The sequence below is a fragment of the Lonchura striata genome, chromosome 16 (assembly GCF_046129695.1).
Source record: "Lonchura striata isolate bLonStr1 chromosome 16, bLonStr1.mat, whole genome shotgun sequence".
NCBI classification, from domain to species: domain Eukaryota; kingdom Metazoa; phylum Chordata; class Aves; order Passeriformes; family Estrildidae; genus Lonchura; species Lonchura striata.
Genome location: NC_134618.1, coordinates 3,620,709 through 3,648,428, shown reverse-complemented (window position 1 = coordinate 3,648,428; position 27,720 = coordinate 3,620,709). Strand labels below are relative to the sequence as shown.

General features: G+C 56.1%; 2 protein-coding genes across 3 annotated transcripts in view; one reads left to right on the top strand and one right to left on the bottom strand.

Moving 5' to 3' along the window:
• The first annotated feature begins 5,267 nt into the window (after positions 1-5,267).
• Positions 5,268-17,483, top strand: NLRC3 (NLR family CARD domain containing 3). Its single transcript, XM_077786943.1, is given in 19 exon segments — positions 5,268-5,293; positions 6,316-6,464; positions 6,467-6,481; positions 7,525-9,268; positions 9,787-9,873; positions 10,596-10,679; positions 10,934-11,017; positions 11,388-11,471; positions 11,579-11,662; positions 12,072-12,155; positions 12,854-12,937; positions 13,362-13,445; positions 13,547-13,630; positions 13,884-13,967; positions 14,616-14,699; positions 14,807-14,890; positions 15,098-15,181; positions 15,325-15,408; positions 16,314-17,483. Coding segments are annotated over 19 exon segments (3,204 nt in total). The 3' UTR covers positions 16,405-17,483.
• Positions 17,484-18,262: 779 nt separating this feature from the next.
• CLUAP1 (clusterin associated protein 1) overlaps positions 18,263-27,720 on the bottom strand; it is a 57,234-nt gene continuing 47,776 nt past the window's right edge. The window contains exons 11-13 of one of the 2 annotated variants that reach the window (XM_021540788.2): positions 20,790-20,845; positions 19,052-19,093; positions 18,263-18,768 (exon numbers count right to left, since the gene is read on the bottom strand). In XM_021540788.2, the coding sequence (XP_021396463.1) occupies positions 18,613-18,768; positions 19,052-19,093; positions 20,790-20,845 (254 nt within the window). In that variant the 3' untranslated portion in view covers positions 18,263-18,612. The remainder of the gene's footprint in view (positions 18,769-19,051; positions 19,094-20,789; positions 20,846-27,720) is intronic. The other variant, XM_021540789.2, reaches the window with a different exon arrangement.

Here is a 27,720-nt window from a genome sequence, read left to right as displayed (position 1 = left end):
CACAAATCCTGTCCCCTTACCTGCTCGCCTGCCAGGGTGTGAAGGCAGCCACAGCCAGGCTGTCCTGCCTGCCCAAAGCCTTGTGCAGCAGCTTTCCTCCCCTTAATGGCACCTGCCGAGCTAATTAACTCCCAAACCATCCAAAATAAACTCCAAGATGTACCACCAACAGAAAAGGAAGAGATTAGTGACACACTCACCTGTGGCACGGTGCAAAACTGCACCAAAGGGTGGTGCAGGGCCCTGGGGTGTGCCAGGAGCAGGTCGGGGGGCTGGAGCTCAGCCCTGCACCCAGGTGGGCACAGAGCCCGGGCACCCTGGGCTGCCTCAGGGCATCAGACCTAACCCTGCTCTTATCCAGGCACCTTTGGGCACTGTGTAGCCATAAACATGGGACTGCTGGGGACAGGACAGCCTGGCTGCTGTCACCCCCTGGGCTGTCACCCTCCCTCAGGCTTTGGCCACCACGTGGAAGAGTTACCCAAAGCCAAACAGGCGCCGTTGGGAGCCAGGGGACACCTCCCACTCGGGATGTTCATGTTGCACAAAAAATTCTTTCTGGAGAACTTGCAGCTGCTTTTTGGGGGGCTCTGCCAGCCCAGAAAGGCTGGGTTGGTCCCATCTGGCAGCATCCCTGCAGCCCTGGGGCTGCGAGTGGTACAGAGCAGCTCCTGCCCAAGTTTTCCTGCTGCTGTCCTCAGATCCCGTGGGTGGGAAGGGCAGAAGTTGTTTGCTGGGAGGATCTGCTTTTCAATCAGCTGTTTGCACAGCTGTGGTAAAGCATCCTCAGAGCATGGCCAGCTGAGGAAATGCATCAGCCTTCATTCTGCAGCTTCTGAGGTGCAGCAGTGCCCTGCAAGGGACGTCCTCTCCAAAATTAGCTTCATTTTCAGCTGTTTGGAATCACTCATAGATCGATTTTTCCTTTTTTTTTCCTGGTGAGATTTAGGATTGGCACTGCTGGCATCCAGCCCATCCTTCATGTCCCCCTCACCTCGTATTTAACCCCTGCTGTGTCCCTGCTCTGTTAGTGGGGTTGGGGTTCAGGGAAACAAAAAACCACAACTCAAACCTGGAAGAGATTAAATTTGACATAAAATACATTTGGCAATCAATTTTGCTGGCATTAAATCCAGACCAAAAAAATATAAGTCATATGTAAACTCAGATAACTGAGTTATTTGCCAGTCTGCACGCCTCATAATTGAGTAATAACGCAGAAGGTATTTTATTGCAGAAATAAATAAAAGGTATTTTAATTAGCGGAAATTAACGATGTGAAGTCTCTCCCATTCTGCCAAAAGGTGGCAGCCTCCATCCTTCGGGATTCGCTCAGCTCGGGGGGAGCGGCCGGAGCTGCTGGCCTGGGAAATATTTTCATTTCCAGGCAGCTCGCTCGGGGGATCAGCTCAAGGGGGGGGGGAAATGACTAAAAAGCACCGAAGGTGAGCGGGAGAGGAGCCCCGAGGGCCGGGAGGGCGGCGGGGCTGCGCTGGGCACCCGCGCCCCGAGCCGCAGAGCCCCGGGGCCCCGCGGGCACCGAGAGCCCGGCGGTGGCACAGGGACCGGGGACAGCCCGGGGGTGGCACAGGGACCGGGGACAGCCCGGGGGTGGCACAGGGACCGGGGACAGCCCGGCGGTGGCACAGGGACCGGGGACAGCCCGGGGGTGGCACAGGGACCGGGGACAGCCCGGCGGTGGCACAGGGACCGGGGACAGCCCGGGGGTGGCACAGGGACCGGGGAGAGCCCGGCGGAGGTTTCTGCGTGCCTGGGGCACGGGGCTGAGCTGCTGCTGTGTGACCGGGCAGTTTTTCAGTATAAAAAGCTTTTAGCCGTATATCTAAACGCTGCACATCAGTCCCTTTCCGGGTGTTTTCCGCCTGTGGGTGCCTGCAGCCATCCAGGAGCTCTTGCCCAGCTCTTTGGTGCCTGTCTAACCTCAGCACCCCCAGCCCCGGCAGCAGGACGGGTCACCAGGGCTCTGCTGGCAGCTGGGAAATCCCACTCGGGGTGCCAAGCTGCTGGTGAATCTGCCCACGAGCCCCTGCAGGGGGACAGACTGAGATTTCCAGCTGCTGGGCATCACCTGCGGCAGTCCTGGTGGGCCAGCTCTGACCCGGCCCCGTCCCAGGTGCTCAGCACATTCCTGAGGCACGGGGGATGGATCTGCCTGGGGCAGAGGAAGGTCCGGTGTCGCTGTGTACACAAAACGAGTACACAGAAGCTTGGTAAGTTCCAAAGAGAAAAAGACCCAGTTTTATTTAAACATCTGGTATTTATAATCCCAAGGGTGACGTGGATTGGAGGATGGAATTAGCACCTCTCCAACCGCACTGGTCCAAAGATCAATCAGTCATTTCTCTCCACTCACAGAGAAATATGTAAACTGTTCTATTTATACATGAAATTGTGTGGGAACTCTGACTCTCAAATATGTAAACATTATCAGAAGGCTAAAGACATTTTATGAGAACTTTAAAACTTTCAAAAGAACTATAAAAGAAAACTTAACGCTTTAAAAAATCAGGGCAACAGTCAGGCAGGCAGTAAGTGGCTGTTGTCTGCAGACAGCTTCCTGTAGCCACCTCAGCACTGTCCCTTCATCCTGGATTCCCTCTGGATGCTGCTCTGGTCGCGTTGGACTGCCAGGGTGACACTGCAGGTACATCATTAGAGGCAGAGATGAGCAGGAGCAGCGACATCCAGGCCTGTGTTCTCTGGGGTTGGAATCCTGGAACAGGCTGGACACTGAAATCACAGAATTTGGGAGAGGATTGGCCGTGCTCGTGGTGGGTCCTGCCAGCACAGCCCTTGTGGCTCCCAGCACTGCTGGTTTGGGGCAGGGACACTCAGGTGGGATGTGGGGGATGCTGGTTCCAGCTGGCTTGGAGCTGCTGGAAGAACACATCAGTGCTGTCGAAACATCCTTAGAGGAAAGGACTTTCTCCTGGACTGGACCTTTGGACTGCACTAAGGGAAAAAAAAATGTTAATGCCAAATTCTTGGCAAGAAAATTCCCATTTCCCTCCCTGGGCCTTGCAGGTGCCATTGACCAGTTTGGCTGGGCAGCCTCCAGCCCCTTATCCCAGTTTCCCTGGGGACACAGACAAGGCAGGGCAGACACAAACCTGTATCCCTGCTCCTCTGGCTGCCAGTGGGACATTGTCCCTGCTGGGTCCCGGCCAGGCAAAGCTGCACACCCGGGATGTGCAGGAGGGACACCTCGGGCAGCCCCATGGCCAGCAGCCCTGGAAGGAGCTGGGTCCCATCCTGGGCACCCCTGGGTGTCTGCAGGGGCTACGGAGCCTGGCTTTGGCTGGTCCTTACCCTTCAGGCAGCTCTCCAGCCCTCAGGACACAGCCTGCAGCAGCCCCTGTGCTCCTGGAGCTGCACCTGAAGCTCCTGGAGCCAGAGAAAAATCCCAGCCCCTCCCTGCATTTTTCCTTCTGCTGCTTCGTTCTCCTGGTGAGGTGCCTCTGCACGAGCTGGCCCACGGCTGCTGGTTTTTGAAGGAGCACCGGAGGACAGCATCAAACATTTTCTGCTGTTGGAGCAGGTTTCCCCCATCAAAGGGCCCAGTTTTGGAGGCAGGGCTGCAGGGAACACCTGCAGCAAAACCTCCTTTCATTCTGGCTGTGCAGCAAGGATCAGAGACAGACCTGGGCACTGCAAAGGCTTAATTGAACTTCCCAGGCCACTTAGAGACAAGAACACATCAAAGGGTGAACGTTTCCTGTGAATTGCTCACTGAGCTCCTTTAATTGATGGTGTCTTCCCTGACCAGGCCACTGCCTGGGGCGTGATGAGCAAGAGCTGCTGCTGCTCCCAGCATGGAGAGCAGGGCTTTGCTGTGGCATCAGCACCACTGGCACCAGTGGGCTCAGACCCTGCTCCAACAGCACCTCCCACCCTGCAAGGGCTCGTCAGGAGCCACCTGGGCAGGTGGAGCTGGGCTGGTGCTTTGTCACCAGCACCTTCTGTCACTTACCCCACTCTGGGACATGCCACTTGGCCCTGTGGGAGACCCAGCTCTGTGAGGGACCAGCCCTGGGGACACTGTCAGGTCCCTCCTGCAGCCTTGTGCTTCTGGTGGGAGAAACAAAAACCCCAGCACGGATCCCTGGGAGGGAGGATGGACAGAAGAAGTTCCAAGCACCTTGGCTTTGCACCATGGACCAGAAACTCTGCCAGGTTTTCCTGGTCCAGCTACACCTGTGCTTTCTCCCTAGAGAGGTTTGACCAAAGAAAAGAGTGTTACCTGTACCTGTTGGTGAGGCTGCATCCAAGCCCCCACAGTGCCCATGTCCCCTCGGGGGTGGGCTGGACAAAGGCAGGGCTGTCTGTGGGCAGGGCACAGATCCATGTTCACGTGGATCCAGAACATCCTGTAGGGCACGTGGAGAGGAGGAAGGATGCCAGGACACAGGCCCTGAGGCACTGTGTGTGCATTGCTCCTGTGATCAGACATCTCCTGGGGTTCAGGAGGTCCCCCCTGCACATGGCCCATGCCTGGGGATGACTTTGGGGCTGGTGGAGAGGCCACAGCACAGTGCCTCTAACACGGGTGGAGCTGGGAGTGCCCTCAGGCATGGAGATATTTCCCTCTCCACCCCTGCTCGCAGAGCAACGGGACTCTGAGCAGACACTTAAAAATAAACAGCAAAGCCTCAGCGTGGTTTGGCAGCAGCGGAGGGGGGGAGCAGGCAGATGCTCCTGCTTTGGGTGATGATTCAGAGCATCCTCAGAGCTCTGCAACAGGATGTGGTGCTGGCCCCGCTCAGCACGCCCTGACAGAGGCTCTGGATGGGGCCAAGGTGGCTTTGAAACCAAACCAGGCCCTTCTTCGCTCTGCCTGCTGCCCCACAACTTCCTTCCCAAGACACAGGATGTAGAAGCAGCTCCCAGCCCTGGGGACAGTGGTGACACCCCCCAGGTGACCCAGAGAAGGCACAGGGGCACTGTCAGGGCAATTCATGCACCACTGTGCTTGAGGAACGGGTGCTGTAAGGGGTGGTGGTGCAGGCACCAAGTGTGTGGCACCTGAGGAGGACCCAGCCAGTGAAGGGGACTCTGCCTCGGCCAAAAGCTACAGAATGAGCTCCTGGCTCAGCACAGCAGCTCAGAGAGGGCTCCCTCCCACACTGCTCCTGATGCTTCTCCTCTTCTCCCACCAGGGACATGGACAGGGGCTGAGGAGCTGGGGGACACAGGGTGGCCCATGGGACTCTGCTGCCACCACAGCGCTGCTCGCCCAGGGACCACCCATGTCACAGGAGGCCTCTGATGGAAGGTGAGTGGTGGCTGGGCAGATCTGTCACCTTGGGGGCGTTCTGGGGTCAGAAATGGGATGAGGTGGGGCACCAAGGTGCGAGCAGATCCCAGGTGTGGGAATCCAGAGCTTCCCTCTGGCTGCCCTGGCTGCCCTGGGACCCTGGCAGGGGTCAGGAACCCCCTGGACAGAGCCCCCAGAGACACTGGCTGTGATCTCTGTCCATGGAAAAGTTTTCAATCTTACAGGATGAATTACAAGCTCTGAGTGTTTGATATCAGTAATAATTAAGTGTGGCATGGGTGCAAAAGTAAAATTTTAGGATTCTAGATGAGGGGTCCAAAGGGGACAAGATGGAGGAAATTGGGTGTGCCTCATCCTTTTCCTCCTTCTTCATGCCCTCCATGTCTCACTGTGGTGTTGGCATTTTTCTGTTGGTTCAGGCTGGGCACACACTGTTCAACATAGGTGACAGATATTGGCACGTTATTGTAAATCCAGCCCAGGGAGTTTCTGGTATTTAATGTTTGTCACATCCCACTGAGGGCAGAGCCCCACACGCTGCCCTGCAGGACAGAGCTGGGCAGGGCAGCAGAACATGTTAGAGATAAACAGAATAAACAACCTTGAAACCAGCACAGATGAATTATGGCTTCTGCTTTGGCAGCGGGGCTGACAGACAGAGACTTTCTACAATCTCAGAATCATCAATACCACAGATTCCAACACCCAGGCAGTGATGCACTGGCACTGGGGGAAGGACTAGCTCTGGAGAGAAAGGATCTTTCTCAGACTTTTTTCCCTGCATGGGTTTGGATCCCAGGAGAAAACACCACTTCACGATTGTGTTCTTCAGTCTCTTTGGCTCCAATTTCAGCAGCTGCTGCCCTGACCTAGCAGCTCCTAACAAAGCCTCCTGCCGGGGCTTTGGGATGGCGAGGAGGGCTCAGGCAGGGCACTCCGGAGGGCTCCAGCCCACCCTGCTTCCTTCAGAGTCAGAGGCAATTCTGCTCTGCTGCCTCTCCTGTCACCCACCTTCCCAGACCTGTCCCTCTGTCCTGTCCCCAGGACCGAGCGGTGCCACAGGCGGCTGGCGGGGGCCGTCTCCCCGCAGTTCCTGGGGGACATCATCCCCCAGCTGGGCAGGCTGGCACTGCTGAGGGCCGAGGAGGCTGCCCGGGCACAGGCAGCGAGCCCCTGCCCCAGCAGGTGAGGGCTGTGCTGGGTGTCCTGGCTGCCACGCCGCCCAGTCCCCGCAGAGCTCCATGGAGACCTCAGCTCGCAGCTCCACGTCGCTGTGCAGGGCGGCTGCACGCGTGGCCTGGTGCCCGCCGGAGCACCCGAGGTGTGCACAGAGCTGGGGGTGCTGGCAGCTCTGCTGGGGCACCTGTGCCAGTGATGCTGCCATCCCAGGGACTCTGGGGAAGGACACAGCCAGGGGGGACAGGGGCTCTCTGCCAGGTCTGAGGGACCTTCCTGCACGTCCCTCGCTGCCCTCTGCACGCCTCTCTGGGCAGCTGAGGCGTTTTTAATGTCCTCAGTGTCCAGGTGACACCAGGCAGCCCCAGCACCAGGCTGGGAACAGGAAAAGGATGGCTCACCCTGACCCCATGTGCTGGTGGCTGCCCCAGCTTTGGGCTGTCTCTGCAGCCCTCTTGCCAGGAGAGCTTTCCCTGGTTTCCCTCCCGGCTGGAAGGCTCCAACCTCGGCTGGTGTCTGCTCCAAATCTCTCACACCATCATCCCCTGCTTGTCCAGCCTTTACTGGGGGTTTCATTTCACTGTGATACCTAAGCCAGGTGAGCAGGACAGGTCCAGAGGTGGCCACCAGGTTCAGCCAAGAGTCCAGTTCATCAGAGAGTCCGTGGCAATGAGGCAGGAATGAATTCAAGTTGGAAAGTCAGTCAGGAGGTCAGGGTCAGGCCCAGCAAGGGCAACCAGGTTCAGACACAGCCCAGTGGCCACCAGGCAAGGGCAGAGCGATGCACATACAACAGCTCCCACAACATAGCTTTAGCTGAGGCTGAAGGCCCAGGGCTGAGCTTAAATGGGCTCCTGGACTGACTGTGAGGCTGATCAGGGCCCTTCAGGCCTATTGGTGCCCTCTGAGCCCCACCATCCCTTCCCACCAGGATGTAAGGGCTCCATGAGGTTTCCCTCTGCATGGGAATGGCAGAAAAGTGAAGCAGATTCTGCCATTTGCCTTTGTGGTTCCTCCTCTTCCTCCTCACCCGTTTTCATGTCTCTGTGCAGAACCCAGGGTGCAGAAGCACCTGGAGAGCCTGCAGAGCTCCTGTGGGAACGGCCTGGAGACAGGAGCCCTGCAGCGCCTCACCAACCTGCTGCTGGTGGAAGGCCTGACCGACATCCAGCAGAAGGAGCACGACATCCTGCAGGTTGAGACCACCAAAGGCCTGCCGAGCGTGTCCAAGAGCATCCCCCTGGAGAAGCTGTTCCTGCCTCTCTCCAAAGTCAGCATCCCCCCTCGCATCTGTGTCACCATCGGCGTGGCCGGGATTGGCAAGAGCACTCTGGTGAAGCTGTTTGTCTGCAGCTGGGCAAAGGGCGAGATCAACAGGGACATCATGTTTGTGCTGCCCCTCACCTTCCGGGAGCTCAACACCTACGAGAAGCTCTCTGCTGAGCGCCTTATCTGCTTGGCTTTCCCCCACATCACCGAGCCCGGCTGCATCGCGGCCGGGGCCGCCCGGACCCTGCTCATCCTCGACGGCCTGGATGAGTTCAAGACCCCCTTGGATTTTTCCAACGCGGTGGTTTGCACCGATCCCAAAAAGGAGATCCAAGTGGACAACCTGATCACCAACATTATAAGGGGAAACCTGCTGCAGGAGGCCTCTGTGTGGGTCACGTCGCGGCCGGCGGCGGCCGGGCAGATTCCCGGCGGGCTGGTGGACCGCATGACGGAAATCCGAGGGTTTGGGGCTGCAGAGATGAAGGACTTCTTGGAGCAGATGTTCCCGGACAACCGAGATCTGTCCAGCCAAGTCCTGCAGCACATCAGAGCTAACAGGTCGCTCCACGTCCTGTGCACCATTCCTGGTTTTTGCTGGATTTCTGGCTCCTCGATCGCTTATTTCCTAAAACGTAGCGGCGACCAATCCCAAGAAGCAACTGTGGTCCCCAGGACCCTGTCAGAAATCTTCTCCTATTATTTCAAAATGGCTCTGAGTGGTGAGTGGCTGGAAAAGCCGAGAGAAACCCTCAGGATTGAGCAGGCTGTGAACACCAGCAAGAAGCTGGTGAGCAGCCTGGGCAGGCTGGCCTTCTACGGGCTGCTCCGGAGGAAACACGTGTTCTACGAGCAGGACATGAAGGCCTACGGCATCGACCTCTCCCTGCTGCACAGCTGCCTCTCCACCCGCCTCCTGCTCAAGGAGGACATGCAGGCCTCCACAGCCTACTACTTCTCCCACTTAACCACCCAGGAGTTCCTGGCAGCTCTTTATTACTACACAACGGCCAAGCGGGCCATCTTCGACCTCTTCGCGGAGAGCGGCATGTCCTGGCCCAAGCTGGGCTTCCTCAGCCACTTCAGGAGCGCCGTTCAGAGGGCGCTGCAGGCCGAGGACAGGCAGCTGGACATCTTCATCCGCTTCCTCTCGGGGCTCCTGTCCCCGCAGGTGAACGGGCTGCTGTCGGGGTGGCTGCTGGCGAAGGACGAGCAGGGCGGGCTCAGGAGCCAGGCCATCGGCGTCCTGCAGGGCTGCCTCAACGCCGACCACGCCGTCTCCTGGCGCGCCGTCAACGCCATGCGCTGCCTGCAGGAGCTGCAGCACACGGACACCGCCAAGGCCGTGGAGGAGGCCATGAGGAGCGGGAGCTTGGCCGGGATGCTCACCCCCATGAACTGCTCCGCCCTGGCTTATCTCCTGCAGGTCTCTGACGTCTGCCTGGAGGAGACCAACCTCTCCAACTGCCTCACCTACAATGTCTGTAAGAGCCTGCTCTGCCAGCTCCTCTTCTGCCAAAGCCTCCGGTGAGTCCTGGTTGCACCAGGGGTAAGGAGAATGCCAGGCTGTGACTGTGGAATCACAGATTGCTTTGGGAAGGGAGCTTAAAGCCCATTCAGTTCCACCCTCTGCCATGGACAGGGACACCTTCCACTGTCCCAGGCTGCTCCAAGCCCCATCCAACCTGGCCTTGGGCACTGCCAGGGATCCAGGGGCAGCCACAGCTGCTCTGGGCACCCTGTGCCAGGGACTCTCACAGGGAAGAATTTAATCTTAAATTCTAATCTAAATCTCTCCTCTTTTAGTTTAAACCTGTTCCCCGTTTTAAGTATGGGAGGCAGCAAAGAGTTCTCTCTCCCCCGTGACTCACAATCCCAGTGGGACTCCCCAAACCTTGTCCACCTGCAGAGAGCTGCCCTGGGGGTGGCACTGGGTCAGCTCTGCTTCTGTCCTTGAGCTTCTCCACGTGGGACAGGCAGATGTCGTGGGAGGATCATCCTTTCTCCAAACCCTTGCTCTTGCTCTTTCCTTGTGTGTCCTGCAGGCTGGACAATAACCAGTTTAAGGATGATGTGATGGAGCTGCTGGGCAGTGTGCTGAGTGGGAAGGACTGCCAGATCCAGAGGCTCAGGTAGGACCTGGCCCAGGGCAGATGGGATGTCCTGGGGATGCAACGTGGAGCTGGGGGCACTGCAAAACCAGGGTGAGGGTCCCCCAGGAATGTGTCTCCCACTGGCTCCCCAGGGTGTCTAACGACAAGGACAGCCCCACACGATCCCCTGCACCAGGCACAGTGACCTTACCCCAGAGCTGACTTGCCCAATCTTCCTGGAACTGCTGCCTCCTTACTGTTCCTAAAAAAAAATGTCAACAAATCCAGGGGTTATCCTAACAAACCACTTCCCAAGGTGACAGCAGATGGCTGGACACTCGAGGCTCTGCATGGACACCTGCTGCATGGTGGGGACAGGCTCCTGACCCCCACACAGGGAGGTGCCTCATCCCAGACAGATGGATTCCCACTTTCCCCACCTTCCCCTCTTCCTCAAGGCTGCACAGGGTTCCCCATGCTGCCATCTGAGCTCCTTTATAAGACACAAGTGAATTTTATATCCAGAAACTGTGTCCTTGCAGTCCCTGCCTGGTGTCCACCCCAGGAGAACATCCATCACTTTGGTTGTACCAGGAACCAAATGCTCCCCATGGCTTTTCTCTGCTCACCCATCCCAGCTGCGTCCTGGGACATGCCAGGGTCTGTGCCAGTCTCTTTCTCCTCTGGAAAAACACACAATTTTCCCAAAAACACTCATCTTTTCCTCTGGAAGAACACCCAATTTTCCTTTTTCTGGGCAGCTTGGCAGAAAATCAGATCAGCAACAAGGGAGCCAAGGCTCTGGCCAGGTCGCTGCTGGTGAACAGGAGCCTGACGGTGCTGGAGTAAGTGTTCCCCCCTTGCCCAGCTCCCGTGGTGCCCATATTCCCTCTGGGAACCATCCCCTGCCCACGGTGGGGCTGGATCCCACCCAGCCTGATTGAGCTGGGGAGGTCTCCAGCCCCTAAACCCACCACCACGAGCTGCTGGCCTGATGTCCCACCATGTGGAGGCATCTGGCTTAAACTGGGCCTGTGCTAGTCTGGCTTTGCTAACCTTGGCTTTTCTGACCTTGGCTTTTCTGCCTGTCCCATCCCAGCCTGCGGAGCAACTCCATCGGCCCCGCCGGAGCCAAAGCCCTGGCTGATGCCCTGAAAAAAAACCAAATCCTGCTCTCCCTGAAGTAAGTCTCAACCTCTGGAGCATGCCCTGGAGCAGATCTCCTTTCCATCCCTCTTCTGTCCCACTGGGGTTTTCCCAAGCTCCAAGGGCCGTCCATGGCCCCTGGTCAGTTGTGTGGGGCAGTGACACAGAGCCGGGCACTGGGCAGCCCTGGGCACACAGCTGGGATTCTCCTGCCTCTTGGGCAGCCAAGGGAGGGGTTGGGGCTGTGCTCCAGGTCAAGGTCCTGTCTGTGCATGGGAGCTCCCAGGGTGCTGTTTGATGGAAGAAGGAACATCCCATGGGAGAGGAGGGAAGGAGACTCCTGGCCAGGGATGCCCTGGCCCTGCTGTGGGAGCATCCATCCATGGTTTCACTGCTGTGTCCCACAGCCTCCAGCACAACTCCATCAAGGAGGACGGGGCCACCTTCCTGGCCGAGGCCCTGCTGACCAACCACAGGCTGGTGACCCTGCAGTGAGTGACCTGGACGTGGCATCCCCCCTCCAGCCACCCAGCAGGGAGGGTGCCACCTTTGGGGACGTGGCAGCTGCCATTCACAGGTGCCTTCCTGACTTTTGCAGCCTGCAGAAAAACGCCATCGGAGCCCAGGGCACCCGGAAAATCGCGGAGGCGCTGAAGCAGAACTGCAGCCTGAGGGAGCTGATGTGAGCAGGCATGGGGGAGGGAGGGCAGGGCCAGAGCCACGTCTCCTGGCATCTGTGGGCAGGAGTGGCAGGAAAGGGGCAGCCCATGTGGCAGGCAGGAGGGATGCTGCTGGCTCTGCCCAGCGGGGCTGGTGTGGATGGAGAGAGCAGAGCCTTGGAGCAGCCCTGTGCAGATGCTCTCTGTACATAAAGAAAGGAGAAGTTTTCTCCCCTCTGGCAGAGGGAAGCAGAGGAGCTCCAGGCCCTGAGGAAACATTAAAAGCTATTCCAGCTCAAACCAGCCATGAGACAGAGGTGCACGTAGGTGGGAGCTGAGGTGGCAGTGAGTTCATGCTCGCTGCTGCAGCAGGAAGGGTCTGGGGGAGGTGAATCCCTTGCTGGCAGTTCCAAGCTTCCTCCTCTGTCTCAGACTCTCAAGCAACTCGGTGGGAGACGACGGCTCCATTGCCTTGGCTGAAGCTCTGAGGGTGAACCACAGCCTGCAAAGCCTTGAGTAAGTTCCCGCTCCGTGCCTGGACTCCTTGACAACAGAGCTCAGCCTCCTCCTTCCAGCAAAATCTGCCACCCCTCAAGCCCTCAGTCCCTCCCCATGTCTGTCCCACTCCACATTCCCTGGGTGTTCAGGCTGGAAGATGATGTGGCAGCTCTAGCAGCAGCTGGGCTGGCCCTGCCTGCACCAAGGGGCACTGACAGAATGAATCCCAAAACCCAGTGATGACTTTTTATTCTGGCTTGGAGGAAATCAGTAGCTTTGGGTGTTCTCTCTCTCAGAAGTGATGGGAATTGGCTAAGGAGGGAGGTAATGGGCTGGGGCCTGGCAGAGTCAGGCTGGAACGGTGCCACCTTCACTCCCCACGGGAACAGCCCCAGGAGAGGAGGGCTGGTGGCTCCTGCTGATGAGTGGCTATGCCCTGGTTGTGTCCCTGTGACAAGGATCCCAAACCCATGGAAGCCACGTGCCCAGCTGAGCCAGCAGCCACAGTGTCCAGTGGGGACAAGGGTGCCCCAAAGTCCTGGCAAGCCCTGTCCCCCCTGCTTGCTGGGGCTGTGCTCAGCAGGAATGGCTGATCCTGCCCTGGCTGCTCCCAGGGCTGGTCCTTCTGCCTTGGCTCCCCCAGCCCAGAGCTGACCCTGCAGCCCAGCTGTGATGCCAAGACTGGCCCATCCTCACCCCTTCCCTGTTTGTCTCAGTCTCCAGAGCAACTCCATCAGCAGTGCAGGGGTCACGGCACTGACAGCAGCTCTCTGCTCCAACAAGGGACTCCTCAGCCTCAAGTGAGTGACAGTCCTGCAGCCACCCTGCCCCAAAGCTGCTGCTGGCACCTGGGAGCTTTTCAGCAGCCTGGGCTCGTACCTGGTTGTTTCCAAGTGCTCTGAGATGCTGAAAGCAGCTTTGGTCCCTCCTCCAGCTGTGAGGAACTTCTGTCTTCATCTTTCTCCCTTTGGGACAATATTCATTCAGCCACATCGTGGAATGACAGGATGGCAGCGGGGGTGGGAGGCTGGCAAAAAGCCCTGATGGGCCACCAGTGCCCAGAGGAAACACAGGAAATGGAGCTGCAGGAGCTGATGGTCTCAGACAAACTATTCTGCTGGGCTGGTGGCCTCAGCCCCAGAGCAGGAGGCGAAGGAGGCCCTGGGGGAGCAGCTGGTCCAGCCCTGCCATGGCTGCTGCTCCCAGCCCCGTGTTTTTCCCCAGCCTCCGGGAGAACTCCATCAGCAAGGAGGGGGGCCCCGCCATCGCCCGTGCCCTGCGGAGCAACAGCACCCTCAGGAAGCTGGAGTAAGTCCCATGGGCCCCAGGAGGGCACCCAGAGCACCCCGTGCTGTCCCTGGAGCTGTCCTCAGCTTCTCCTGTGTGACCCGAGTCCTCTGTCCCTCCAGCTTGGCGGCCAACCTGCTGCACGAGGACGGGGGCAAGGCCATCGCCTCGGCCATCGGAGAGAACCGGGCCCTGACGTCCCTGCAGTGAGTGTCCCCTGGGCAGCCTCAAACCCTGCCTGGCTCTGAGGGCCCTTGCATGGACGTGGGCAGGGACGCTGCTCCTCAGCCCCTCCAGGCTGTGACATGGCACCCCTGGGCCACCCTCCAAGGGAGGTGTGCTGTGACATCCTGGATGGACCCACGGGCTCTTGCACATCCCTGGGTGGGTGTGGAGCCTGGCTGGATCAGGCCACGCTCACAGCCCAAGGCTTCACCTCTCATTTTCTCCTGTTTGCAGCTTGCAGTGGAACTTCATCCAGGCCAAAGCAGCCACGGCCCTGGCACAAGCACTACAGTCCAACAGCAGCCTGGCCAGCCTCGAGTGAGTGGGGACACGGGTGGATGTGTCCTGGGCCCTGGCAGATGGGCAGGGCCCTTAAAGCCCAACCAGTGCCACCCCTGCCATGTCCAGGGACAACTTCCACTGCCCCAGGCTGCTCCAAGCCCCAGTGTCCAGTCTGGCCTTGGACCCTTGCAGGGATCCAGGGGCAGCCACAGCTTCTCTGGGCAACCTATGCCAGGGCTCCCCCCACCTCATTCTTCCCAGCATCCATCATCTATCCCTGCCCTCTGGCAGTGGGAAGCCATTCCTTCTTGTGCTGCAACCCCTTGTCCTTGTGCCTGGTTGTTCCCACAAGTGCTCTGAGATGCTGAAAGCAGCTTTGGTCCCTCCTCCAGCTGTGGGGAACTTCTGTCTTTATCTTTCTCCCTGTGGGACAATATTCATTCAGCCACATCTTGCAATGAATCTCTGCAAACCCTTATCCCAAGTCCCTCTCCAGCTCTCCTGGAACCCCTTTAGGCACTGGAAATCTCCTGTGTCCCCACTGCGTGTCCCTGGCTGGGGATGCTCTAAATGCCTTGTGGCCCAGGAGCCCTCCCAAGGCATTTGGGAGTGCTGGGCCCTGTGCTGGCCCTGTCCCTGCCCCTGGCTGCCCGGCCTCGGGCACACACAGCCCTTCTGTCGCAGCCTGCAGGAGAACGCCATCGGCGACGAGGGAATGGCCGCGCTCTCCGCTGCCCTGAAGGTCAACACCACGCTGGCAGATCTGCAGTGCGTATCCAGGCTGCAGCAGGGCCCTGCTGTCACAGCCTAATTACCCTAATTAACACACCATGGCCACCTCAGGGCTAGTGCTGAAGGTCCCCGTTCCCTTGCAGCCTGCAAGCGGCTTCAGTTGGCGCGGCCGGTGCCCAAGCCCTGGCAGAAGCCTTGATGGTCAACAAGAGCCTGCAGATCCTGGAGTAAGTGCTCCGTGGGGCCACCAGTGCCCAGGGCTGTGCCACTGATCCCTGGGGCGCCTGAGCCTGGCCCTGGGCTCAGCACCGCTCGTGCCCTTGCTGGTGATGTCCCAGACCTGGCCCTGGGCTCGCTGGGTGCCGTCACTTCTCGCCCTCCTCCCGTTTGGGGCCACCCCGGGCTGTCCTTCCTCACTGCTCCTTCGTTTGCAGCCTGCGGGGAAACTGCCTGGGCCCAGCGGGGGCCAAGGCCGTGGCCAGCGCGCTGAAGGTGAACCGCAGCCTCCGCCGGCTCAGGTGAGCAGCCTGCCCAGGCCCCCTCAGGAATGGCAGGGGATGGCCAAGCCCAGTGGTTCTCAGAAGGGCAAACCCTGAGCAGGTGGCTCTCCCCAATGCCCAGTGCGTGCATTCCCTCCCGCTGACCCTCCTGCCTCCCGCAGCCTGCAGGAAAACTGCCTGGGCATGGACGGAGCCATCTGCATCGCCACGGCCCTGAAGGGCAACCACGGCCTCACCTACGTCAAGTAAGTGGCTGCTGCAGCGGGTGGGAAAGGCAGGGATGGGGGAGACCATGGGAACCAGCCAGGGACCTTCCCCACTGCCAGTCCTGCCCGTTGCTGGCTGCCCCACGGGGCAGGGGCATCCCGTGCTCCTCCTGGCATGGCAGCCACTACCCCCACACAGCTCCAGACCTCTCAGCTCCCCGCCACGGATGCCTCTGGGGCAAAGAACCACTTCAAAAGTATTTGTCAAAAGGGAAATACTCTCCAAAACCAGGGGAGAAGTAGCTGGGGTCCCCTTGGAGAGCCAGAGTGGAGGAACACGAGAGGCAGAGCAGGAAAAAAAGTACAAGAACATAAAAGAGAACAGAAAGTACCCAGGCTGGGAGCAGGGGAGAAGGCAGCAAAGGCAGGCACAGCTCAGGTATCTGTGCCACACCAGCAGGTGACAGAGGCTGGGCACACGCCGCTGGCTCTTCCAAACTCTATGAATTCCTGGAGGGGCTCAAAGCAGCCTCACTGGTTTCATTCCCTGAGCTGGGACACACAGAGGCCTGCAAAGATCCCTGAGCTCTGAGAAGCTGCAGTCAGAGGGCAGAGCCATGAGACAACTGCAGTGGCTGCAGCTCATCCCCTCCAGGGATGCCTCTGGGCCAAAGAACCACCTCAAAAATATTTGTCAAAAGACAAATACTCTCCAAAAGCAGGGGAGAAGGGGCTCAGCCCCTCCAGCTGTCCAGGGCTGTCTCCAGCTCCTCCCTTGGCTGCCCCAGGGCTCTCAAAGCACAGTGCCCTTGTCAGGGTCCCGCATGGAGCGGGGTGGGCACAGGGGCTGCCAGATGCTGGTGCAGAGCTGGGCAACATCTCCTGTCCCCACCAAGGATCCTGCCCTGCCTCGTGGCCCAACCTGAGCTCCCTGTCCCCCCCAGCCTGCAGGGGAACTGCATCGGGCAGTCGGGAGCCAAGATGATCTCGGACACCATCCGGAGCAACTCGCCCGACTGCGTCGTGGACGTCTGAGGGACCCGGGGCTGCCCCTGGCCTGGGGGGCTGCAGGGAGCTCCTTGGTGCCCAGCTCAGGGACGGGAACTGGGGCAAGGAAAGCTCCTGAGCTCCTGGCACGGCCCAGGAGGACCGAGGGTGTCGGATCAGGAGTGCAGGAGGGTCAAGACTCACGTTGAAAGCTGAGGGATGTGTGTGCCCATGTCTGGGTTCATCCAGGCCCTGGGAGAGCTTCAGGGAATGGGGAAATGCAAAAAAGGAGCAAGGAGGGGCAGATGCCACATGCCAGACCTTGTTTTTGTGGGGATTTACCTGCTGGTGGCAGCCAACTCCTCCTGTGCTTTGTCACCCCTGGCTACAAACAGCCCAGTTCTGCAGGCTCCCCTTGAAATCGCAGATGGACACGAGATATTTGCTGCTGCCTTGCTCAGGTGGGAGTGATCCTGTGGACCTGGGCACTTCCAGCAGGTCCTGGCTGGTGCCATGCTCTCAGTAATAGATTGGTGCTGCCCAGACACACCTGGAGTGTTTTCTATCAAAGAGAGAGGTAATCCAAGGCATAGGAGTGGAACCATCTAGAAAGACCTTGGGAAATAAGGAGTCCTCAGGAAAATGGAGGAGTAAAAGGGGAATGTAAGAGGAACTGCACTGCCCGAGGGTGGGATGTCTCCAGTACATCCTGGTGCTACACCAGGACTGCCTCAGCTCAAACTCCTGCCTCACAGTTTCAGGCTGGAGCTCTTGGATCTCCTGCTGCTGTCACTGGTGTTCTGTGACTTTGGGATGTCCTCCCCATGTCCCAGCTGCAGGGTCTGTCCCTAGCAGGTCACCTTTTGACTAGGAGAGCTAAGATGGTGCCCTGTGTGTGACAGAGACCCAGTGGCTCTCCAGAGATGCCAGCTTTGCAGGTGACCCAGCAGCCAAACTGTGAACCCTCGGAGCCCCCTGAAGCCACCGTCCCCTGTCCCCAGCCAGGACACGCTGCCACACTCAGGGCAGCCAGGGGCTGCTGCAGGGAGCTGGGGGCTGATCCCAGAACACTGGGCTGAGATCTGGAGATGGAAATGCTTGGGAATAAATTGGTTGCTGGATGAGAAGATGCCTCGTGCAGCCTTGCTCTTGCACTGCAGGACATTTGGATGGGCTGTGCTGCCTGCCCTGGGCTGAAAGCTCAGGTCACTGGCACAGGGTGCTGCTGCTGCCTGGCACGAGCAGCTGCAACAGCAGCATGGCTTTGCCCAATGCCTGCTGGCTGTGCTGGAGGCTAGGTGGCACTGCTGCCTGGACAGAGAGGCTCTGCCTCTGTGCACACCAGGTGTGGAGTCACTTTTCCACTGGGCCTGCAGTCCAGGAAATAAACTGTGACCCAAAACTGCAGCCCAGAATGAGAGACTGGGATGGTCTCAGCGGTCAGATCATCCCAGGTTTGGGTTGGAAGGATTCTCAAAGTCCATCCATTTGCACCCCTGCCATGGGCAAGGTCACCTTTCACTATTCCTCCAAGCCCTGTCCAGCCTGGCCTTGGGCACTGCCAGGGATCCAGGGGCAGCCACAGCAGCTCTGGGCACCCTGTGCCAGGGCCTCACCAATATCCTGCCCAATATCCCATCCATCCCTGCCCTCTGGCAGCGGGAGCCATTCCCTGTGTCCTGTCCCTCCATCCCTTGTCCCCAGCCCCTCTCCAGCTCTCCTGGAGCCCCTTTAGGCCCTGGAAGGGGCTCTGAGCTCTTCCTGGAGATGTCTCCATTTTTAGCTCCACTCCTTCAGTCTACCTGCTGCTGCTCTTTGTGCACACCAGCCCTTGATTAAGTAAAGGATGTGTTTAGGATAAATAGATTTAAGCCAGATTTAAAATCAATTGAGATGCATTCCCAGAGCAGCTTTTTATCAAGTTTTATTAAGCCAAAGAAATCTATTTGGACATAATAAAATGCAGGGAAATCAGGATACGATGCTCACTGGAGTGAAGCTTCTGGCACTGCAGTGCACAAGAGCCAGTTTAGTACAATTATGGAAATAAATGCACATTACTGTGATTCTCATTATGGATAAACTGTTCATGCTTTGAGATTCACAAACCTGGCAATCCAAGTTTAATTTTCGGGTTTAATGAACATTATTTACCAACTCCTGAATTCACACTGACACTCACTTTTCAGACAGCTGGGTATTAGCTCCTGGCCTCTCCAAGGTTTGTGCTTCAAGAGGTCTCCTGCTACTGAAGGGTCAGAAGTCATTATCACTTTGCTCCAGTGGCTCTGGCTTCCTGACTCGGAGACTGGATTTGCTTGGGGAGATTTCCATGCTGTCGTCTTCCAGATCATCCTCCTCCTCCTCATCTTCATCTTCATCCAGGTCAATCTCACTATCCCCTGAGTCGTCCTGCAGGACAGGAACAGGAGTCCATGACCAGCTCAGCTGTGCCATGGCCAGGCCTCTTTGCCAGCCCAAAGTCAGGGATGGCAGCGCTGGCTTCCCCTGCACTCCCAATGCATTGCAGACCTCCTTCCCCACCCCACGGGGCTGGTGAACACAAATTCCCCGACTTCTGCTGCCTCTGGGCTATTAAAAGCTTGTCAGGGTGTTTAACATTCAGGTGACAGCTCCTGTGAGCCCACAGAATGGAGGGGAAGTGAAGAGAATGAACCCCAGGAGAGGAACCCACCTGAGCCTTGCTCTGGCCTGGCCGCGCCGGAGCTGGGGTCCCCTTGGAGAGCCAGAGTGGAGGAACACGAGAGGCAGAGCAGGAAAAAAAGTTCAAGAACATAAAAGAGAACAGAAAGTACCCAGGCTGGGAGCAAGGGAGAAGGCAGCAAAGGCAGGCACAGCTCAGGTGTCTGTGCCACAGTAGCAGGTGACAGAGGCTGGGCACACGCCGCTGGCTCTTCCAAACTCCATGAATTCCTGGAGGGGCTCAAAGCAGCCTCACTGGTTTCATTCCCTGAGCTGGGACACACAGAGGCCTGCAAAGATCCCTGAGCTCTGAGAAGCTGCAGTCAGAGGGCAGAGCCATGAGACAACTGCAGTGGCTGCAGCTGAGGGGAGTCACAGGCTGCAGGACTTGGCTTTGCATCCCTGGATGTGCTGGAGCTGTGCCAGCAGGGACAGAGCTGCCAGCAGGGAAGTCCAAAGGGAACAGAAATCACACAGGGTGACCATCCAAATCTGTCATTAACGTGGCCAAGGACAATCAGGCAGCACTGGGACTGAAGTGACAACATCACCCACAGCACAGCACTCTGCCCTTCCCAGAAACGGGTCTGGATGTCCAGGAGGTACCACCAGCTTTCACCACACCCATCCTGGCAGGAGCAAAGAGAAGAGCATGGACTGCCAGTTCCCCTCCAAGACACAAGGTGATGGTGCCCCAAAGGCTGTGGCTGCCCCACCCCTGAATTGTTTTAAGTCAGGTTGGATGGGGCTCGGAGCAACCTGGTCTAGTGGGTGGAACAAGGTGGGTTTTAAAGTCCCTTCCACCTCAAACTGTTTTGGATTCCCAGAAATGTCTGAACTCCCCTCCTTGAGGGTTGTCTGCTGGATTGAGACAACAAGGTTCCACTACACTGGGAATTTACAGCAGCACAGGCTCCAACACAAACCCACAGCCACCACAGCTGTACTAGTCCCTAGCCCTCTCCAAAATAGTGTTCCAACATCACCTGGAGAGAACAGCCCCACTGCTCCTGGGATGGCAGCAGCTTTTTGGGATGCTGGGGAGAGCAAACTGCAAATGCCAACCACATCCAGCAGCTGGCTTCAGCTTCCTGGTGCAGATGTGGCCACTCAGGTGTGCCCAGAGGCACAGAAAGGCTGCCCATGGATGCTAAAGGCTGGGCACAGACACAGAGCAAGCCCCTCCTGTGCAAACCTGTGTGTGCCTTTTACACTGCCCACTCATGTGAAAACCACAACCAAGAGCAAGGCCAGGAGCTCTGGGGCAGCTGGAATCCCAAGGGCACAGCTCACAGTCCTGCTCTCATCCCTGCCCCATCCTCCAGAGGACTGATGCTGCCAGAATGGACCATGGACAGGGCTCCAAGGAGTGCCTTTAGAGCAAAGAAGGGGATTTAGGTCCATGTGTTTAACTCCAGCTGCACTGCACTGGTCCCTCTTCCCAGAAATCTGCCCCAAAGCTCACAAGAGCATTCCTGCAGCCTGTGTGCCACTGGTTCTGCACTGCAGGGTGGGGTGAAAGCACATGGGGCACACAGACTCCAAGAACAAAGGAAAGATAAGGAAATACATGTCTGTGCTGAGGAAAGGTGTCAGCCATTTGAAAGGAGGGAAAAATCAGGCCTGGGGTGTGAGGATTCAGCAGGTAAAAAGGTGTCCCTCCAGCTGAGGAGAGGGCTGGCATCTAAAGCCCTGTCAGAGCTCTGCAGACACATGAGATGGTTACTCACATCTTCCTCCGTGTCTCCACCTTGCATTGACCCCACGATCCGTGTGCCAGCTCTTCCTGCAGGAGCAAAGAGAATCCCCATCAAAGCTGGGTGGTGGTCACAGGAGCACAGAGAATCCCCCTCAAACCTGGCTGGTGGTCACAGGAGCACAGAGAATGCCCCTCAAACCCAGCTGGTGGTCAGAGGAGCACAGAGAATCCCCCTCAAACCTGGCTGGTGGTCACAGGAGCACAGAGAATCCCCCTCAAACCCAGCTGGTGGTCAGAGGAGCACAGAGAATCCCCCTCAAACCTGGCTGGTGGTCACAGGAGCACAGAGAATCCCGCTCAAACCTGGCTGGTGGTCACAGGAGCACAGAGAATCCCCCTCAAACCTGGCTGGTGGTACAGGGAGGGAGGAGGAAGGGTAAAGCTCATGGTGCATCCCTCAGTGAGAAGATGAGATCCCAGTTAATGCAGTCACCCCCTCCTCGTTAAGCCTCATTGCTCAGGACAGGGTAGGAGAGAGTAGGGCTGACAGTAATTAACACTGGACTCAATAATCTTGGAGTTTTTCTCTAACATTAATGATTCTGTGATTCTAGTCAGGGTGCTATTTCCAGAGCTATTCCAGCATGATGGTTCTGGCAGGACAAGAGGTAATAGACACATTAAGAAATAGGAAATTGTATCTGAACAAAGAAACCTTTTATTATGTGAGGGCAGTCGAACACTGGAACACAGCTGCTAAGAGAAATTTAGGAGTCTCCATCCATGGAGATACTCAAAAGAAACTGGATGTGGTCCTGGACAAGCAGCTCAAACCTCCTGTTAGAGCAGAGAGGCTGCTCTAGATCATCCTGAGAGGTCCTTCCAACCCAAAAAATCCATGAACTGACACATTCCTTCCTCTTCTTTGGTACGCAGAGAACAAAATCCTGGTTTTCCCATGTGGGTGAACTCTTTCTCCTTTAGAGAGTTCAGACCCATTCTGATATTCCAGGATTGACTGAATCTCACAGGAAACCCAGGCAAACCTCAAGAATTCCCTGATGGGAGTGAGCTGTGTGAGGCTGAAGAGGGAGGTGGGGATCTGCAGGGAGCTCACAGAGGGGAGCACACAGTGTGCCTGCTGGCTGGCTTCGGCTGCCCAGAGGCCATGGCAGATGTCAGCAGGTGCCCTTTGCTGGGGAGGGAATGTTGGGAATGGGGAGAGCAGAGCTGTGAGCAGGGGGAAGCTCCTGGGGGCTGCCTGGGTGCCTCAGCCCTGCTGCTGCAGCCACACAACCCCCTCAACACTGGATCCTATTCCCAGCCCCGCTGTGTCCATCCCATCCCACCATCTGTTCATTTCCTGCCATCACAGCTCCCTCCATGCCAAATATGGAGTGTTCCAATCTAGAACAATCCAATCTGTGCTGTTTTCAGCATGAAAACAAGGCAGCTTTAAAATATACCCTGGCAAACCTCTTTTTTCTACTTCCCAAAGCACAAAAGACAACAGGTCCCCTTTGTCCCACGCAGTTTGAGCTTAGTTAGTGGTAGGAAAAAGCTGCCTAACTCATCCACAGCTCACCAAAAAACCCTTGCTGTATCAAGGCAGATCATTAAAAGGATTTTATGTCTTCATATAAAAAGCAGTGGCCTGTACGCAGCAGTTGCTGATAACAGAGGAAATGGAGATGGAATTAAAAGATTTCTGGATTGATCTGTCTTCAGGTTTTGGAGACTTTTGCTCTAATTTATGCTACACTAAATCATATAAATTTGGAGGTGATTACACCTGACATCCTTAGATGACAACAGAACCCCATTTTTGCCCAACCTGCAAGTGACTCTTGAGTTTAACTGCAATTTTACTCTGTAGAAGGCTCAACATAAAGTGTAAAATTGGCAATTACTACCTCAAAAAGGAGAAAGCTGCAGGGAACTCCTAAAATAAGACAAGACAGAGAGAGATTCTGAATATAAAAGAGAATCAAGATATCAGATGAGGAGAGCTGGTGAAATCGGAAAGTTCAAAATGCCATGGGAAGAGCTTAGAGAATGCTCACAGGGGGTGTGAGGATGCTGCTCCTCCCTCAGTGGGAGCAGTGCAGACATCCTGTGGACACATAACTGCTCACACCTGGAGGAACTCCAGCATCTGCTACTGCCTGGACTTGGATCCTGCATTGTTTAAGCCAGGAGCACCTCTCTGAACCAGCAACTGTGGGATCAGTAGGGTTAGGTCCTGCAGCAAACCCTGGGACACTCCCAGGAGAGACCCCAGGATGCAGAGGGGCTGGGATTTCACTTGAGCACTACACTGTAAAGAGGAAAGAAATCAGATTTTCCATGGAGCATGATTTTCCCTCCCAGACCATAAACCCCCCGTTTTCCTGTGTGGGGAAAGGCCCTGGTGTGTTCCTGTGTGTACTGGGGGCAGGCAGGGAACAGAGGACACCTGCATGGCACAGGGAGAGCTGGGGATGTTGTCACTTGGCTTCCTGGCTCAGTTCAGCTGGCTCACACAGCTGCCAAGAGGAGAGGGCCTGTGGTGCTTCCTTCCAGATAATGTGAATCCAGCTGGGACAGGCTGTACAGAGCAGTAATTAGGGAAGATGCTGGTAATGAACAGGCTGTGATTCACTGCACCTTTGGAGTCAAATCTTCTCCCTGTGCATGGCCATGGTTTGTAGGCACCGAGCCCTCAGAGAGCAGAAGGCAACGTGCATCCCTGATCTGGAGCCTGGGAGCTGCTGCAGTTTTCCCTCTGTGTGATGTTCCCCATGGTACCAACCTGTGCAGCTGCCCAGGATGGAGCCACAGGCTGGGATGATTTCCAGCTCCTCACCCAGGAGTGGTACAGGTTAACCCCGTGTGTCACAGCAAGGAGTGACACACAGCCTGAGACAGCCTGGAGGGGGCCAGGTAGATTTGGAGCTGACACATTTTGATCCCAGTCTGGAGATCTGCAGTCAGTCTCCAGAGCTTAATGGGAATTCACAGCATGAGCTCTCAGAAGACACCTCTCTTCCCTCTGCACCACATTCCCTTCCCCACACAGAAAAATGGGATGAACCTTCTGCCTGATCCTTCTGAACTGTTGTCCTTTGGGCACTGTGCTCTCAAGCACAGCCTGATTGAATATCCTGAAAAGATGATCCTGAATATCCCCCAAAGATGATCCAGTCTCACCCCTGGCCCTGCACAGACACCCCAACAATCCCACCCTGTGCCTGAGCACTGTCCAGACACTCCTGGAATTTGGCAGCCTCGGGGCTGTGCCCATTCCCTGGGGAGCCTGGGCAGTGCCCAGCACCCTCTGGGGGAAGAACCTTTCCCAAAATCCAGCCTGACCCTGCCCTGGCCCAGCTCCAGCCATTCCCTGTCCCTGTCCCAGAGATTGGAGCTGCCCCTCAGGAGGAACTGCAGCCCCCCTGAGCTCTGCCCTCAGTCTCCTTCCCCAGCTGAACAATCCAGGTGCCCTCAGCTGCTCCTCAGACCCTTCCCCATGCCCACGTCCCTCCTTTGGGCACTCTCCAACAGCTTTGGATCCTTCTGGTATTGTGGCACCCACAACTGCCCCAGATCTGAGGTGAGGCCACACCAGGGCAGAGCAGAGCAATCCCCTCCCTCCCTTAGTCCAAGACCCTGATCCCAGCAGAATTTTCCAGGCACTGCCAAAATCCAGGGACTCATGAAGCACAGCACAGCTGCTGCATGGGGGAGCACACTCCAGGTTATTTCTTACACCTCCCTGAAAAGGAAATCTGCTTGGAGGTGAGGGAGCTGTTCCCACCATTTCAGACCTACAGCCTCCCCTCCTTCTTCACTAGGTCTGATGATGGGATGGCCCACACCTGGGGGAGGTTGAGAGGGAAGGAAAACACTCTAGAAATTCCACAGCAGAAATCTGAACATGGCCACAAGCTGGAGAGAGAAATTCCACAAGCAGAGTGACAATTCCCACTGAGAACAGGACTTTCCTGCTTTTCAGCCTGCCTGCAGTGTGGAAGGGTTGGGATCAGGACTGTGGAGGCTCACCTGAGAAGATTTGCATGTCAAAACTCTCCTTTTCCCTACAGGACCAAAAAAATGAGGGATAACTCAGGCTCTGCAGCCTTCCCCCAGCATGCAGGGTGCCACAGGCACTCAGCAGCAAGTGCCCTCTCTGCCAGCACATCATTAACACCCTGATCCACCAGCTCTGCCAAGGAAAGGGGCTCCAAGAGAGCTGCTCTCACTGTGTGACTTTGGACTGATTGGCTGCTAAAAAACCAGGGTTTTATAAAGATTTCTTCTTACATTAAAGATCAAATGGGGCTGAAGTTGTTCCTGTCTCAGTAGTGAAATGGTCTCTGAGGTCTGGGCAGGACAAAACCAGCCCTTAACACCAATGTTATAAAAGGAAATGAGCTACAGCACGGGAAGGAATGGTTCACAGGAGCTGAAACACCCTGGCAGTGTGGAATAGAAGGTGATTTCCAGGCACAGCTCCACAGGGATGGACTATTTCAGCTTCACTCAGCAGCACTGCCTTGTCACCAGCACAGTGTGTCCCAGTCTGCCACCTCTGGGAGGGGAAAGGTCCTCATGATGCCACTCATTCAGGACTCTGGTCCAAGTGACTTGAAAAGATGGACTGCACATGGAATCATAACATCACCTCAAAAATCTGTCACTTCTGATTGTGTGGGTGACAAAAATCTATTTAGTTCAAGGGGAGCCTGGACAGGTTCTTAGGAGAAAATAAATATACTGAGGGTAAGCTTAAATCAGTGCAAGCCACGAGTGATGGGGCTGAAACATTCTGAGAGCAGCAGAGAACCTGAGGAAGTTCCCACGTGCTTCCCCAGACATTTTCTGTCAGCCAGGCTGGCTGGATGCTGTGGCTGACCCAGCACCCCCAGGATGATTCTGCATTCCCAGGACAAGGCTGTGCATCCTTTACCCCAAGGTCCATCCCAGCTGCACAAGAACTACCATCCTGCTGCAAACAACTCATCTAGGGCCTCTTTCAGACCCTATTGGTTTCTCTACACTGCAGATGGTTAAGACTTTCAATGCTGGAAGAATTTCTTTACCTTTGGCTCTCTGACAAAACACGAGTCTTACTGCAAGTGCCACCACAAATTCAGGGAAGTCCATTGTATTTGTCAGAGCCTCAAATATCTATTGCCAGATAGAATAAAAATGGATGTGAAATTTTATTCACACTGACAATGCTAAAATTAAAATGTAGACACCAGACTGCCTCCAGCTCTGGCATCTCCAGCACAGGAAGGATGTGGAACTGCTGGGAGAGGAGCCCATGGAGCTGTCCCAAGGGCTGGAGTCCCTCTGTTCTGGAGCCAGGCTGGCAGAGCTGGGAGTGCTCACCTGGAGAGGAGAAGCTCCAGGGAGAGCTCAGAGCCCCTGCCAGGGCCTAAAGGGGCTCCAGGAGAGCTGGAGAGGGACTGGGGACAAGGGATGGAGGGACAGGACACAGGGAATGGCTCCCACTGCCAGAGGGCAGGGATGGATGGGATATTGGGAATTAGGAATTGTTCCCTGTGAGGGTGGGCAGGCCCTGGCACAGGGTGCCCAGAGCAGCCCCTGGATCCCTGGCAGTGTCCAAGGTCAGGTGGAATGGGGTTTGGAGCAGCCTGGGACAGTGGAAGGTGTCCCTGGACATGGCAGGGGTGGGATGAGATGAACTTTAAGGCCCTTCCCACCCAAAGCAGTGTGTGATTCTGTGATAAATCAGTGTGTTCTCTAAGCTAAAAAACCAAATGATCAGTGACACATGGGTTTACTACAACAAGCCCCCTAAGGAAGGGACTTTCCTGTGATATTGTGACAGTGAAGCAGCTGCAGTTTCCAGGCTCACAGGCAGCACCTGCAGCTCGGCCCCTGCTCCCCCACCATGAGCTCTCACCTCCCTGCTCCCTCCTGGATCAGAGCCCTTCCTGCTTCCCTAATGCAGCTTTTGCCATGTGTGCTGGCCCAGCAGCACTGCAGTTAAAGCTCCAGAGCCCATTCCAGCTTCTTTCTTCAGCTGCTCCTGCTCTGCTCGTGGGGAAGGGGGTGATTTTCTCTCTGCACCACACAAGTCTCCCCCAGCCCCCTCCTTGCTGCTCCATGGGAAACCAAATTCTATAACTTCAAGTCTTTTAATTGGCTGAAAGAATAAAACCAGGAGCAATATTGTCAAGCCTGCATTTAGTTTGAATTTCGCTGTATCTATAGAGGGCTGGTAAAAAGGTTCTTGAGGGTGAGTGTGCTGATTTTTCTCAATTATACCAAGTGGCCTAAAAAGAGGGATTATCTCTCCCTGAGAATCTTGCCTCTATAATGGCAAAACACACTGGAATATCTGCCCACCACAGAGAGAGGGAGGAAGCCTTATCTCCCAGCACTGACAGCCTGGGAATTAGAAATGTAAAATATGTAAATTAGAATGTAAAAAAGATATAAAAGTGCAGCCCAGCAGCCACAGGGACTGAGCACAATGGGTCCTTTCTCCTCAGCTTGAGAGCAAACGTGGCTCAGCAGCATCACCACGCAAGAAAACACAAAGCTTCAAATGAAAGTGATTGAAATATCTTAAATTAAGTCAAGGAAAAAAGCAGTAATTAATAGAAATAATGTTCTTGTTATACTGCCTTGATCATTAAGTGTATTTTAAATGCAAATTGCTGAAGAACACCAGATCTGTGGTGTGTTTAATAGCAAACATTCAGCCCTGGTTTTCTAAAGAAGCTGCTGCTTCTGACATTAATCTCAGGTCTTGAAGTCTGATGAAATAATTTTGAGTTTCCATTAAGGGTAATTAATGATAACAAAGCTCTTCCTAGAAAAAAAAAAAATCTATTGGCAGCAAAATCTACAACGTTTATAGAGTAAAACTCTAAAATTGCTATTAAGAGCAGCAGGGACTCAGGTTATGGTGTTCTCTGAGATGAAGCATCACAGACAGCTACAGGGTC